This window comes from Marmota marmota, unplaced genomic scaffold (genome assembly GCF_001458135.2).
Source record: "Marmota marmota marmota unplaced genomic scaffold, marMar, whole genome shotgun sequence".
NCBI lineage: Eukaryota > Metazoa > Chordata > Mammalia > Rodentia > Sciuridae > Marmota > Marmota marmota.
In genome coordinates this window covers 31,292,158-31,307,794 of record NW_026000211.1, presented here as the reverse complement: position 1 = coordinate 31,307,794, position 15,637 = coordinate 31,292,158, and the positions used below count along the sequence as shown (strand labels likewise).

General features: G+C 31.7%; 1 protein-coding gene across 6 annotated transcripts in view; it reads right to left on the bottom strand.

Moving 5' to 3' along the window:
• Pcdh17 (protocadherin 17) overlaps positions 1-15,637 on the bottom strand; it is a 100,563-nt gene that overhangs the window by 60,112 nt on the left and 24,814 nt on the right. For 3 of the 6 annotated variants that reach the window (XM_048791757.1, XM_015486258.2, XM_048791759.1), the window contains exons 2-3: positions 6,837-6,895; positions 6,531-6,703 (exon numbers count right to left, since the gene is read on the bottom strand). In XM_048791757.1, coding sequence (XP_048647714.1) covers positions 6,531-6,703; positions 6,837-6,895 — 232 coding nt within the window. Of the gene's footprint in view, positions 1-2,421; positions 2,469-6,530; positions 6,704-6,836; positions 6,896-15,637 lie in introns of those variants that run through there. The other 3 variants (XM_048791758.1, XM_048791760.1, XM_048791761.1) reach the window with 2 other exon arrangements.

The following is a 15,637-nucleotide window of genomic DNA, read 5'->3' as shown; positions in this document are numbered from 1 at the left end:
TAGAAGCAGATTTTTACCCATGAGAAAAAGAGATGTCACTGAAACTCTTAAAGTCAAGTGAACTGGAGGATAGTTGTGAAGTTTAATAAGAAAATAAACTGATCCTGCTTTCAGTTTGGGGAATACATTTTTTCCAGTAAATTGTATGGCCAAGTGAATTCTGAAAGTCCTGAAAGACAGCACAGGAATGTGAAAATATTGATACTGAAGTATTGTTATCTAGTCTAATAAAAATGTACTGGGTTTGAAATAATAGGAATTCATGGCAAATTACACAATTTCTCAAATGTCACTTACATGAATTATAAAGTATCAATGTCTTCAAACATTTGTAACTTATTTTTCTTACAATAAATATTTAATAATTTACTCTAATTCTCTATATATGACAATAATTTTTCATTTCTTTCATAAGACCAATTTATTATTCATAAATTTATGGGAGCATTTCTTTTAAAATTTTTTTTCTGAGATTGGCCAATGATTGCTAAGAGGATGGATGTAGTCATCACTTCATTTTTCTTGCTCATATGGAGTTGCTTTTGCAGCTGCCTATTCTGGGGAGGTCTGGGAAAAAGGAAGGCTTGCTAGGAAGGGTCCAAACTGCATGAATTATAATGAGGAAATGCAATGCAGAGCAGAAAACTGGAGAACATAGAAGTATTATCCCGGCTATAATTCTAGGTTAGTTCTAGAGAAAATTGCAAAGAATGTCAAGTCTGTGCTCAACCCCTTGAGTCTGGCTCAGTTTCTTCTCCCCTAATCTGCATGTGTGATTCTGGACTCACCCAGTGCACAAGAGCCTAACTCCTATTCTCTAATTTCCCTACTGCAGTTTTCTTCAGCAGCTCTTTTAGGTGAAGTTCAGGCTGTGGAAATCTTCTTAATCTGTTTTATTTCCATATACAAGTAGAAATACATTGAAATCATAGTCATTACACACTGAATTATGGAGAGAGATATGAAGAAATGAAGCTTAGAACCTCTAAAGAACTCTGGAATCACGTAACAAAATTTTTTTGTCACTTATGGAGAACACAAACAAAATTTAAATACTGACTTAGAGGAAAAACAAACATACTACCACAAAAAGATCAACTGGCTTTAATTCTGTAGCTTTCTGTAAGGCACTATAGGAAAACAGGAAATTAAGAACACAATTTAGCTTTAAAATTGGAATTAATTATAGCAAACGAGGGTTATTTGGTATTTTGTCCTCAAATTTTCAAAAGTTGGGTTTTAATCAAGGATTGTACTGTGAAATGTTTTTGACCCAAAGTGCAATTTAAGCAGCTAGAAGTTTTAACAGTGGAAAAAAATATGGAAGCCACAAAATGGAATATAAAAAATGCAAATTGTAAGGCAGTTAAATAAATGGAAACTGATAAATAATTTGAATGGAATAATACCTAAGAAGCAGAAAATATTTTGGAATTCAATCACAGAGGAGGGGACTGACAGTAACTACTAGAGGCCTTAAACTTGGTAATGTTCCCTTGGCCAACTCTCCAACAGGTTGTCAATAAAATTACAATGTATGGTTCTATTTCACTAGCTTCTGTCATTAATGACTTGGTTTTGGTCATTTATAAAGATATCAGAAGGACTGATTATCCCTGGAAACTTGAGAACTTTCACTTGGTCACCAATAAGATCAAAAAATTACTGGTAAGCAATTATTAAGATACACATTTATTATTTAGGAATCAATGGAGATTACTGGATTTTAGGGAATGCTTATTAAATCTTTTGGAATGAAAAAGTTACTGCTAACATTTAAATCATTCATCAGGCATCTAGTGGTAGAATTCAAAGGTACAGTACTCAGTGTAGAAGTCGAAGTGTGAATAATATTCTGAGACATAAAAGGTAAGTTAGCTTCAAAAACTCTTGAGTTCTATTCTTTATAAATCTGTATGTGGCTCTTCTTTACAAAAATAGCAGTATGTGTATTTTTATGAGTTCTTGATGTCAGATTTTTTTATTCTAAAATACAAAATCAGTAAAATAACAGCAAGTGGCCTTGCGCTGTGGTGCATGCCTGTAATCCCAGCAGCTCGGGAGGCTGAGGCAGGAGGATCTTGAGTTCAAAGCCAGCCTCAACAAAAGTGAGGTGCTAAGCAACTCAGTGAGACCCTGTTTCTAAATAAAATACAAAATAGGGCTGGGGATGTAACCCAGTGGTAGACTATCCCTGACTTCAATCCCTGCCTGGTACTCCTCCCCACAAAAACAGCAAGTGCTGCTTTGATCAATTTTGTATGACATTCTTGATAGAACAATGGCATATTAGGCATAAATATATATTTGCCTTTCTTTTCAAATAATGTGATATTCAAGTTCCAAAATCTTTGAATTGTTTATCTATCTTCTACCTATCATCTATCTATCCACCTACGTACCCCCCATTCACCTACCTACCTATAATACTTGATAAAGGATGCACAGAATGTAGAAAAACAGGACACCTGAATGCAAATAGAAAAAAAACTAAGTACATCACTTTTTTTTAATTCTACTTAAAAACCCTAAGTAACCTTTTCCTATTAGAGGGTTTATTAACATAGAATCCTTAAAGCTACCTTCTGCTATAGCACAGCATATAACACCTTCAGTGAGCTGCTGAATCCTTTCCAATATTTTTGCTAAAATAATAGGTAATACATACCAGTGCTGTGTATCTGGAATTATTAAGCTGATGATAGCAAAAATACACAATTATGAGAAACAGAACAAATACAAAAAAATAACTCAAAGAGAAGAAAAAAGTAACATTTGAGCTAATAAAACAAAAATCTCAAGAGATCAAGTCATTTCCAGAGGAAAACTATAAATAGCAAAAATAGTACCATTGATAATATGAAAATTATTTTTGAAACTTATTTGAATTGTGATAGAGTGATAAACAAGATTCTTTTAAATTAACTCTTTGTTTCTATTTTATAGGAGACAATTTCCTTTTGTTTTCTAGGACATTTTTTAAAAGTACTAAAAATTCAGGTCTAACATTTGAAATGTACATGAAATAATTATTTGAATATGGCTGTCATGGTCTCTCATCTGTAAAGGAAGCTGTTCTTTTTATGTGTGCACTGAATTCAGTGTGTCATTGCCTGTCATGATGTTTTTCAAATAAACTAACAGAATGTATTGACCAAGAAAATAGCTGCATGATTCTTCAACATTTTACATTTATTTCTGAGTAAACAGCTCATTATGCAAATAGCATAAATCACTGGCTAAAAGAGTAGGTTCAAAAGGCATGTGTTTTATTGCTGCTTTTCTTCTTTTTTTTCTAAATTTCTTTACTACTTATAACTGCAGAACATTTTTAAAAGTGATTAAATCTATTAAGTGTGAGAGTAATAATACTTACCTATCTGTAAATGCTATGAATGCTAAATGGATCAGGTTTAAATACTGAGCAAAATACAGTAAGTAGCCAGTTTTTCAGTCAATGTGTATGAGCTATTTTGATTTTGTCCCCCTTGGTTAACATATATGAACTCAGCTTTTAACTTAACTCTTTCATGTTTTCTTGATATACTGTCACAGCAATGAATTAAAATGGCATTAGAGAAAATTCTCCCATTTGGAGACAAAGTTATAGAAAAAGACATAAGTTTTGTCTATATTTAGGCCTAGGATTAAAGTCCAACCTTCTATTCAAATTAGTAAATTTGAAACAAGCTTTACTTTCTTTAGGTAAGAAAAAAACAAAAACTTTTTAGATATTCCAGGTTAAATAAGCGAATGTTGCAATGAAATTTGCATGTTTATGGCAAGTACTAAGAACTCAGTAAATTCTAGTCTCCTCTGAATCTACACAGGTAGACAGAAAAACAGATAAATATATAGATAAAACACAGATGAGAGAGATGATGCAATGAGATAAAGTAATGGACAAATGAAAAGGAAATAGGGAGATGTATGACAGAGACAGATGAAAGATTAGAGACAAAAGCAGAGAGAGAGATCTCTCCTTTCTTTTAGTTACATATGGTTACTTGAAAGCAAGATTTAAGTAAAATTTATTTTTGACATTCTTTAAAAGTTCCAATCCTTCCTGACATGTTCAAGCACTTGATAAATATCTAGTAAATAATGAATAAATTAAATCTATGAATCAGTCAAGGAAATATTATTATAGGTAGCTTTAAAAGTAATATTTTGAAATGGAGGTCAGTTTTTCTTTCCTACGTAATTGACAGATCACCTAAACCCAATTTCTATGTGCATAATAGAAATACAACAGACACTAGTATGGCAATATGTAAAACAGTGAATGTGTAACCGATGTGATTCTGCAATCTGTATACGGGGTAAAAATGGGAGTTCATAACCCACTTGAATCAAATGTGTGAAATATGATATGTCAAGAACTATGTAATGTTTTGAACAACCAACAATAAAAATTAAAGAAATATTTATTTTAGTAATAAAAAATAATAAATTAACAATATTTAATATTAATAAATTACTATTAATAAATATTTACATTTATTAATAGGGACATGTGGAAATTATTTGCTTTACAGAATTTCTATTGGCATTCTCATTCTTATACTACCAATTATTTCAATGTGTAATATTAATTAAAATATATTTTGGCCTTTTACAAGAATGATAGCCACTTTTCCAAGAATTAATTTCTATATAAAAATTGAAAAAGTACATTTGTAGTATGACTTATATTTTCAGAAATAATTAGACTTTCTCTTTTTTTTATAGGGGAAAATATCTCAAATACACTCCCATTAAATATATTAGTTAGTGAGTAAAAGCAAATCAGAGTTAATATGAACAGCAAATTTTTTGTTCTGTTTCTTTTATTTATATAATTCCTTATAAAGATATAACAGTACATGCAGACTCTTCACTTACTCTGTGCAGCTTTGTGACTAGTACCTATAAATCACTTTACATCTCATACACATAGTTGGGTCTATCTCATGCTGTGCATTCAGACATCAAGATCCAACAATCCAGCATTTAAAATGTATTTTAAAAATCTTTATATATTATAATATTACAGAGCTACAACCCATTATGACAATATAAGTCACTTTAAATAAACATCCAAATTTATAGAAACTGTGAAAATCAGATATTTATTCATATTGCTTCTGTTAAATATAATTTTTAAAATAGTATTGCATTGTTATGTAGAAAGCTTTTGTAATAAAAATCAGGAAAGCATCATTAATCTAACACTTACTATTTAGCAAACAAGGCTTTTTTGTGAAGTAAATCTTCAAGTAAATACAGCAAAATTTTATTCAATGAAGATAGAAATATAAGCATTTATTTCTGTTTTGAATATATAAAAGTATTACATGTAAACTTTTTAATATATTATGTATGTTTGTATTGAAATTTCAACATGAACTTAAAAATTAATAAGACTTTATCTACTCATGTTTGAATATAGAATACACTCTAGACAAAAGTTTGCTTTTTATGAATCATCGAACAATAAATAATTTAGAAGCTATGCTCGCATGGTTTAAATGTAGCTTCTTTCTCCAAAAAACATCAAATAATAAATACTAAGTATACTTAATAGTATACCTACTTATCTAACAAATGTATTTGAAAGAATAAAATCTGACTGATACAGCACTTCTTTTCTTTCCTTCGTGTGTGTGTGTGTGTGTTACTGCAGATTGAACTCAGGGCCTTGTGCATGCAAGGCAAGCACTCTATCACCTGAGTTATATCCCCAGCCCCAGCTCTTTTCATTTTTTACTCTAGAACATAAAACAACCTATGTATAAGCTGTTAAGTCTTACACAGAAATGTCTTAATTCTCTTTGGGTGAATCACTGACAAGTATTTTATTGTGTTTGAAACAATAAAAATATAAACAATAAATAACACTAAGTGAACAAATTAAAGATGGACTTTTAGAAAATATGTTTTTAACAAGTCATGTTTCTTTATTATCTCAATGTAGGCCAGTTCATGTTTATTTGACATCAGTGAAGACATATAAATGTAAAACAAAAGAATCCAAACTCTGGTTTAGCTACTATTTGACTCTTGAAACACTATAAGGAAGCTAAACTCTGAACTAAAAATAAATCAACAGTGTAATAAGAGATTCAAAATTTTGATTTGAGTTTTCATTTCAACTAAAATTATCAAATTTACTGATTTTAATATCATAAATTTGTTTACTAGAATGTACATATCTAATTAATATACCCCATATTTTCCTTGTTAACAAAACCCCAAATAGAAAAGTTTAGGAAGTAACTATGAAATAAGAATGATATACTTAACTTTGGTCAAGTTCTCATATTAAGAAGATTACCCAGGCCCCCCTTTTTCAGCTGTGACTGTGATATTGAATATTTTCTTTTTATCTGGATTTTAATAAAAATCATTTAATCATAAGATTTGCTGCTTTTTTGATCTATTATCAATGGTCTATTCTATCGTGATAAATTGAAACTCTAGGTCTAATAATAGGTTTATAATGATTGCTTAAGCTTTACACTTTGAAAGCATTGGAAGACTTCACTCACCTTGTTCAAGTGGTTGGCTTTTAGTTGAAGTAGTTTTCATCTTGAGTGCCTCCCTAACAGACATGTCACAGCAGGAGCCTTTGTTAGTGTCTTGGTCACTGTCAGCCTGATCACTGTCCCCGTGCCCACTGTCTCTCAGGCTGGCTCTTTCTGGGTCCTTAAACGTGGAGCTACTGAAATACATATAAAGAAAAAGAAGAGAAAGTGTTGTCTCTACTAGTTAAAATCTGAAGTGTAGTCTCTAGCAAAGCAATTTTGACACGAATGCAAATGGGGAAGCCGAGAAAGTTATTTAATAGGCCTTACCTTTGAACAAACTGCTGCCTGCTGCCCATGTAATTGGGCTCTGCGGGAAAATTGTCTGTCTGTGAAAAAGAAGGAAAAAAATACGTATAGTTGTACACTGGACAAATCTCCTGCAGAGCAACAAGATTTCCTAGTGGAAAAATGATTAATAATTTAAAAATTCCCTTAATCTTCAGATTTGTACATTTTAATTAAATTGGAAATTGCTGACATGTAATTATGTACTCAGAACAATTAAATGATTCCGGTCCACAAATTACCTGTTAAAGTAAACAAAGAGCCTGTCATAACTGGCATTCTCTGTTAGTACCAGGATGGATGACACTGTCTATGTTGGTTCTTTGCTTAGATATTAAGATTGAATATTTGTGGGAGGAGTGGGAAAATGACCTAATTTCTCGATATTAAAAGTGTGAATTATTTAATCAACTCATTTTTAAACATAATTACATCATCTGCTGGGATTCTCTGACCTTCTTGATGTAATATCATTTAAAGTCATCCACTCCTCTATTAAAAAATATAGGACCTTTCCTTCAAATTTTGCCAGAAACAGACACAAGCACTTCACATATGGTTGATCTCATCTCTAATTCATTCTCGGCTACATCCCAACTATGGAAATTATATTAAGCAATCCAGTGAAAATGAGTGTCACTTTCTGGTTCTTAAAAACAAAGTAAAAAAAAAAAAAGAAAAAAAAAACACGTTATTTAAAACATCGAGAGTGAAGACACTGAGAAACCAGGCTTGTTTTTGTGGTTGTTTCTACTGCTTCCAAACTGATGTGGAGGTCTGCCAAAAAGAACTGAATTCTCCTTGTATCATGGAACAGAGTCTTTTGGGAGAAAGAGACTGGATCTTTCATAGATCTCCCTATACTGTACATTCATACACGTTACTTCTTCTTGCAGCTGACGCAGTGACAAAGCTTCTCCTGTTTTCTGCATCACTTCATATCACACCATTATGCCCTGAAGCAGCTATGGTTCATACAAGACCATCTAGCATGCAAGGATCAATGACACGGACCATGCAATTCATGAAGCAGAGGGTCCAAAGTAAAGATTAATGCAATGCAACATGTGTTTTCCTTATAAATAAGTCTAACTTAAAATATAACTATGTTTTTTTTTTCTTTCAATATAAAATTTAACTCATTTGGCTCTGTGAACTATTACCGGGGGGAAAAAAAATTAAGAAAAATTACTTGAACTATTATGTAAAATTCACTATAGTCTAGAAGTTTGCTGGTAGGACTATGTCCACAATTTGTTTTTATTTACACTTTTTTTTCTTCCTCTTCTACTTTCTTTTAAGGCCAAATGACCTTTATCAAGCTACTTCAATGATGAAGGAAAAAGTTGGATTTATTTTTCATTCCTAACCATCTTTAATTAGTGTTTGTAGCAGACATTTTTCATTAACACGTGAACTAGTTCCTGGATTCACTGAAGCATCTTAATTTTTGTTTCTATATTGACAACTCTTAACTTTTAATGATAACTTGGTTGTCTAGTAAAATTAATAGTACTAGTCTACGCAGGCGGCAAAAAAAAATGTTTGCTAAAGAATTTTGCCAATTTTCTGAATTGTAATTATTTAGAAATTCTACATACTTAATACTAGTTTAGCTTTTTGTGTGGGGCAGGGGTCGGTTCCAAGGGTTGAACTCAGGGGCACTCATCCGCTTAGCCAGATTCCAGCTCTTTTTTGTACTTTATTCATAGACAGGGTCTTGAGTTGCTTAGCGCCTTGCTTTTGCTGGGACTGGCTTTAAACTCGAGATCTTCCTGTCTCACCCTCCTGAGCTGCTAGGATGAGCCATTGCACCGGGCTTAGTTTATCTTTTGAATTGGTCAAAAACATGTATACAATCCACCATTGCTGACCTTACTGTTAAGAAGACAAATTCCTGGATAGTAAGGAGAAAGTAGAATTTTAGGTGGGTGCATAGTGTGTGCCTGAAATTCCAGCCCTCACAAGACTGAAACAAGAGGAATGCAAATTCATACCAGCCTCAGCGACTTGGAGAAACCCTAAACAACTTAGCAAGACCCTGTCTCAAATTAAAAAAATAAAATAAAATCAGGGCTGAGGATGTGGCTCAGTGGTTAAGAACCCCTGGGTTCAACCCCAGCACTAGTGCCCCTGAGTTCAATCCCTGGACTGGCCACCCCGCTAAAAGCTAAATTAGCATTAAGTATGTAGAATTTCTAAAAAACTACAGTTCCAAAAATTGGCAAAATTTTAAGCAAACATTTTTGCTGCCTGTATACAAACAACAACAACAACAACAAAAAATAACAAAAACAAAAAAACAAAAAAAAACATTGTGAATTGGAAACTCTAGTTAGGAAATAATATAAGCATTCTTACAGATAGTCTTGAGATTTTAATGGTGTCAATTAGATGAAGTCCAGTAGGATGAGAATCCATATTCAGTTAGACCCTGGGGAAACTTTTCCTCTCGTTCTAACAGGGATATTTCTAAAAATGTTCGCAAAAAGATATATGAAAGAGGAGGAAGCAATGTGGAGGGAGGAAAAAAGAAATCTAGAAAAATCTAAGCTGGTTTATGATCATGGAAGTACAGTTTTAAAAATTTACAAACTGATCAGTACTAGAGTATCAGAAGTTTAATAATAATGGCTGCACTCATCCATTAAAGTACACAGGAATGTGAGAGAATGTGCAAGTGTGTGTATAATTAGCATAATGAAATAGCCATTTGGCCCTTAACAAACATACAACCAATTCACTACAAAAACCACACTGGTTTAATATAGAGAGTAACATTTTCATTACCTAGGCTCCAAGGGTGTCTGAAAACTCATTTAAAATAATCTGAATATAAAATAACAGCATTTGCATAGAAAAATGAAAGAGGGAAAAAGCCATATGTATCATAGCATCATTTAATTTAGAAATAGAAGCACTTTCAGATATTTTACAACACTGTACTCTAAATATTCAGTGCTAACTTGTATATTTATAATTCTTAAATTTTAAATCCTAGAAGAAAATAAAATATGAAATGAGACACTTGTAACTCTTTAATCTCAGCTGAGTATTTTAATATGCATATTTATAAATCTTGAAAACTTTATGCTAGTTTATAATAATTAATCACTACAATGTTTTCTCCTCAAACTCAGCTTGGACACAGTGATGTTTAAATCTTATTTCAAGAACATAATATTTCTTAAAAAAATGTGTACCTTGAACTGGAGGGTAGATACAAAAAATGTTCTCAAGTATAAATTTTTTTAAAACTTAGATTTGATAACCTATTCAATCAATGAGACAAAAGTTATTATTATTTTTTTAAAATCATTGTTTGCTTGTAACTATGTTATAAAGTAACATAAAAAGGAATATGCCCTCTGGCTTTATTGTTGTTGCTTTGTTTCTTAAAGACAATAAAAATTTAGAGATTCTTTCCTTTGTGTACAAAACAAATGTAAGCAAGCAATCAAAAACTTAACTGAAAAATTTCTGCAGGAATTGATGCGATTATTTTCCTTTACACATTTCTCTACTAGTACTTGGCAAATTGTACATTTATAAGTGATATTTAAATTTTTATCAGCAGTAATCAATAATAAACTATTCCTAAACTATGACATTCTCTAAATTTGCTCATTCCAGTAACATTCTGAAACACAAATCATAATTTCAAAAACAAACTCTCTGAGAAAGGTTAAAAAAAATGCATTGTAGCAAGGCCTTAAGAAACTTAGCAAGACCCTGTCTCAAAATAAAAAATAAAAAAGGGATGGGGATGAGGCTCAGTGGTCAAGTGACCAAGGGGTCATTCCTGGTACAAAAACAAAACAAAACAACATAACAACAACAACAAATAAAAAAAAGTGTATTTTTAAAACTGTACCATGTTCACTGAAATTGAGAAAACTAATTATGAAAGTATATTAATTTCATATGGTCACTTTGATATGCCTTAAGAAGTTGATCTGAGAAAAGATGGTAGAAGGATTGAAAAGATTTTAACTATTAAATTATTAAACATAGTAATTTTAAAAAATATATCAAGTCTTTGACAAAATTCACCATCTATTAGTAAGACAATTTTCAGCAAATAAGAAATAAAAGAAAATTTTCCAATTATACAAAGAGCATCTACAAAAAATAAATGTACAGCTAGTATCATACTTAATGGCAAAAGACTGAACAGTTTCACCCAGGCTAGGAGGTCCAGTCTCACCACTCTTATTTACCCTCTACCAAATAAAATAAGGCAAGAAAATAAATGAAGTTCTTACAAATTAGAAAGGAAGAACAAAATCTTCACAGATAGTGTAGCTATTTACAAATAATGTTATCATTTAAGTGAAAAGTAGTAGGAGTCAAAACAAAACTTGATAGATCTAATAAATGAATTAAGCAAGAATGATAACATTTAAGACCATCACATAATGGAGAGGGGCATAGGATGAGTGGAGGAACTTTGGATGAGGCAAAGGGGAGGGTAGAGGGGACATGGGGGTAGGGAAGATGGTGGAATGAGACGGACATCATTACCCTAGGAACATGTATGGTTGCACAAATGTTGTGAACCTACTTTGGATACAACCAGAAAAGTCAAAATTGTGCTCCATTTGTGTATAATGAATCAAAGAACATTCTCCTGTTATGTATAACTGATTAAAAAAATTAAATAAATTTTAAAAATGCAAAAGAAAATCAATTATAATTCTAAATTCTAGAATGGACTGTGGGAAACCAAAATGTCAAGCAATACATTTATAATAGCTCTCTCAAATCAAATACTTAGTAAAGAAACTTATATTAAAAACTTGAATGCAAATGAATTATAATAGCCCAAACAATATTGAGAAAGAAGTATCCAGATAAAGAAATCACATCACTCTATTTGGAGACTTACAATTGAAGCAAAACAATTAAGTTAGTCTGGTATTGCCTAAAGAATGGAAACACAGATCAATAGAACAGAGGAAACTATACAGAAGTCGACCCACACAAATGTGGCCAATTGATTTTTAACAAAGGTGCAAAAGCAATTCAATAGATAATCCAGTGAAAATGAATCATGACCTATGCTTTACACTTTACACACACACACACACACACACACACACACAAACATGAACTAGAGATCTAAATATAAAGCATATAAAGAACTCTCAAAACTGGTAAGAAACAAAAGTCTTGAACTGACACTTTACCACCTGGAATATATCCGTGGCCCCTGAAAAAATGTTTAGTAATTAGCTATTAGAGAAATGTAAATTATAATTTAAATGTACTATTACTAAATGTCTATGAGATTTGATAAAAATTTTAAAATTAATAATACTGAGGACTGACAAGAATGTGGAACAATTGGAATTCTCAAGAAGTTAGGTGGGAATTCAAAATGATGCAGATATTGTGGAAAAAATTGGGGCACTTTCTTATGAAACCAAAGATAAATATATCATATGACTCAGCAATTCTACTTCTAGAAATTTATCTTATAAAATTAAAATTATTCCCCCCCCCAAAAAAAAACTTGTACATAGATATTTACAGGAATTTTCTTTGCTAAAAACTGGAGTCATCCCAGATATCATTCAACAGGTGAATAAACAGACATAAATATGTGAAATATAATACTATTTAGCAATGAAAAAATAAACTATTCATGTAACAACAGAATGAAACTCAAAAGTGTTATATTGTGTGAACAAAGCCAGCCCCTCCCCCCCAAAAATGCATACTTCATGGTTACAAATGCAAGACTTCACAAAAAACAAAAAAGGTGAGGAAAATTGTGAGAGCATAAGGAAACTTTTTAGAGTGATACAACTCTTTAGTATCCTGCTTGTTTCATGGAATGACACACATATAAAAATCCATAGAACTAGGGGATGGGGTTGTAGCTCAGTGGTAGAGCACTTGCCTAGCATGTGTGAGGCACTGGGTTTGATTATCAGCACTACATATAAATAAATAAAAATAAAGGTCCATCAACAACTAAAAAAAATCCATAAAACTATATATCTTCAAAAAGATTCATTCTACTGTATGCAAATTTAAAAATTAAATGATACCTAAAATACATGTAATATGATAATTTGCATCTTATATATACTGAGAATTTTCTACTTTATATAAAAAATACATTTTCTTATTTTTATTTCTGTAATCTTCATTATTAATACTTGCTAAAACATTTTTAACATTTATTATGTGCCTAGAACCATGTTTAGCATTGTAGTATATTCTGAAAAATTCATTTCCAATCTGGTCTTATACATAGGATAAATATGAGATATTATCACATGTTGACCAAATATAAGAAGAACTCCCCAATGTGCACCACATATTGTATGGAATACACATTATATATTTTATGAAATGGGGAGTGGTAAAAAAATGTACCCTAAACATTATTAAGAATAATGCTAACTCTTGAGCTCAAATGTCAAGCTATATATGTATAATGCATTATTTAGGGTTTCTTTTAAGGGGAGATGTAGCAGGGATTGAATTCAGGGGCATTAGACTACTGAGCCACATCTTATCCTTATTTTGTATTTTATTTAGGAACAGAGTCTTACTGAATTGCTTAGTGCCTCACATTTCGAGATCTTCCTGTCTCAGCCTCCTGAGCCTCTGGGATTATAGGCATGCACCACTGTGCTCAGCTTGTTTAGGTATTTGACAAGAAGGCTTATCTAGAATCAATTCCAAAGTGAAATGAAGGGAAGGGAGAGGGAATGGGAATAGGAAAGATATTAGAATGAATCAGACATTACTTTCCTATATGCATATATGAATACATGACCTGTGGTAAGTCCACACCATGTACAACCAGAAGAATGGGAAGTTATACTCCATATATGAGTAATATATCAAAATACAATGCACTGTCATGTAAAACTAATAAGAACAACAACAAAATCAATGGAAGGTGAGGGAGGTCAGGAGGGGGAAAAAAAGGAGGTAAAAGTAGAACTCGTGAGCTCAAATAATTTCCAGACATGTATGAATTTTTCAGAATAAGCCCAACTATTACATATAAACATGAAGCTCTAAAAAAATAAACAAACAAACAAAACATAATATAAAAATAAAATAACATAGTTTCTTAAACATTTTCAATAAAGAGTGTTTCTGAACTTGTTCTTTGTCCCTTGAAATAACATCAGGTAAACTTCTAAAACCTATGTGGGAAGTTCATCTTCATTTGAAAATAATACAAATTGATTTGGAATATAAAGATCTATTTAATTCCACCAGGAAAACCAAGCAAATGCTTTATAAAATAGTCACCTTAAATATAAACAATTTAACCCAAGTTTTATTTCTTTTAAAGATTATTTTTTTTCTTATATGCAGCTCCCCATTTAGTTAGCCATAAAATAACCATTTTAAGTAAAGATTTTGAATTGCATTTGTTGCAAAGCAGTAGCTAGCTTCCCTTTTAAAACAAACAGCTGGATCATGGAGAACTGGGATCAATCTTCAGAAAGCATAAGCTTTTAAATGTAGAAAATACCCTGTAAGACTGACCCAGCATTTGGGAGTAATATCATGGCATACCTTTGTAAAAAAATCAAAGGACATGGAATGTAAAATGACCAGCATCTATGAGGTTACTATGTATGCAAATTACTGTCAAAATAATTTACATAATTGCTGGTAAAATTGGGATAATATTATCTAACATGTGGGGTTGTATGTTTTATATGAGATAATGTATAAAAATTTCTCAGTTAAATAATGCAATTTCCATTAGAATTTTTTAATTTTTTAAATCCTATGTGCAGCACAATAATGATCATGAAATAATAATAACCAGATGAAACTGTGTGAAATTTAAAAATCATTCTTGGATTTCTACAAAGTGAAATACCTGTGGGATGAAAAGCATAAAATAAAGACCTCATCATTTTGAATCTCATTTTTAATGAAGTCTAAGAAAAATTATCTAGTCTTCAAGCATGTCCCTGCAAAAGGAAGAGAGAAGAAGAATATGAGCGTTTGGAAGCTGCATTGTGTGGTTAGTTTTTCACTCCCATACACAAATTTAAGTAAATGTTGCTAGAATTCAAAGTATGATTAGTGTAATCACACCATGAAAATTAAATATATAAAAAATAACCTTGAAGACTGGGGTTGTGGCTCAGTGGCAGAGAGTTTGCCTGGCATGTGTGAGGCACTGGATCAAGAATTAAAAAAAAAAAAAAAAGTCCGTTGACAACTAAAAAAATAAAATAAAATAAAACACCTTGATTCTTAATTATTCAGGATTATTTTACTTAATTCTTTACAGAGTCCTGTGACAATCAGAAAACTTTCAATGAAGGAAACAATTCTGACACACAAAGTGTTCTGGCATTTCCAGAATGACTGTCACAGGGACATAGGAGGGAATGGACTGGAAATTCGTATTCCAGATGTCATGTGCCTTTCTCTGCTTCTCTACCAGGGAGGAGGCCTGAAGGACTGAGATCACTCTTCAGCTCAGCAGGTAAAGTCACTTCACAGACAAATGTTTAGCTCAGAACATAGGTTATACAAAAACACAGTATTCAACAATATAAATTTTTTAATATCTGAATCCCATTAGAGATGATATGGACCAGGAAAATTTAACCCATACTTGGGAAGAAAAAAAAAATGTGCTAAGAGAGAGATGATAGAATTTAATAAAGAACTTAAAAACATTTGAAATGTTAAAAATATGCTTAGGAATGTAAAAGCAAGACACAGAGAGTAAATGCCTCCTTAAATACTTCCCTTGCCTCATCTAAATTTCAACCCTGAAGAAG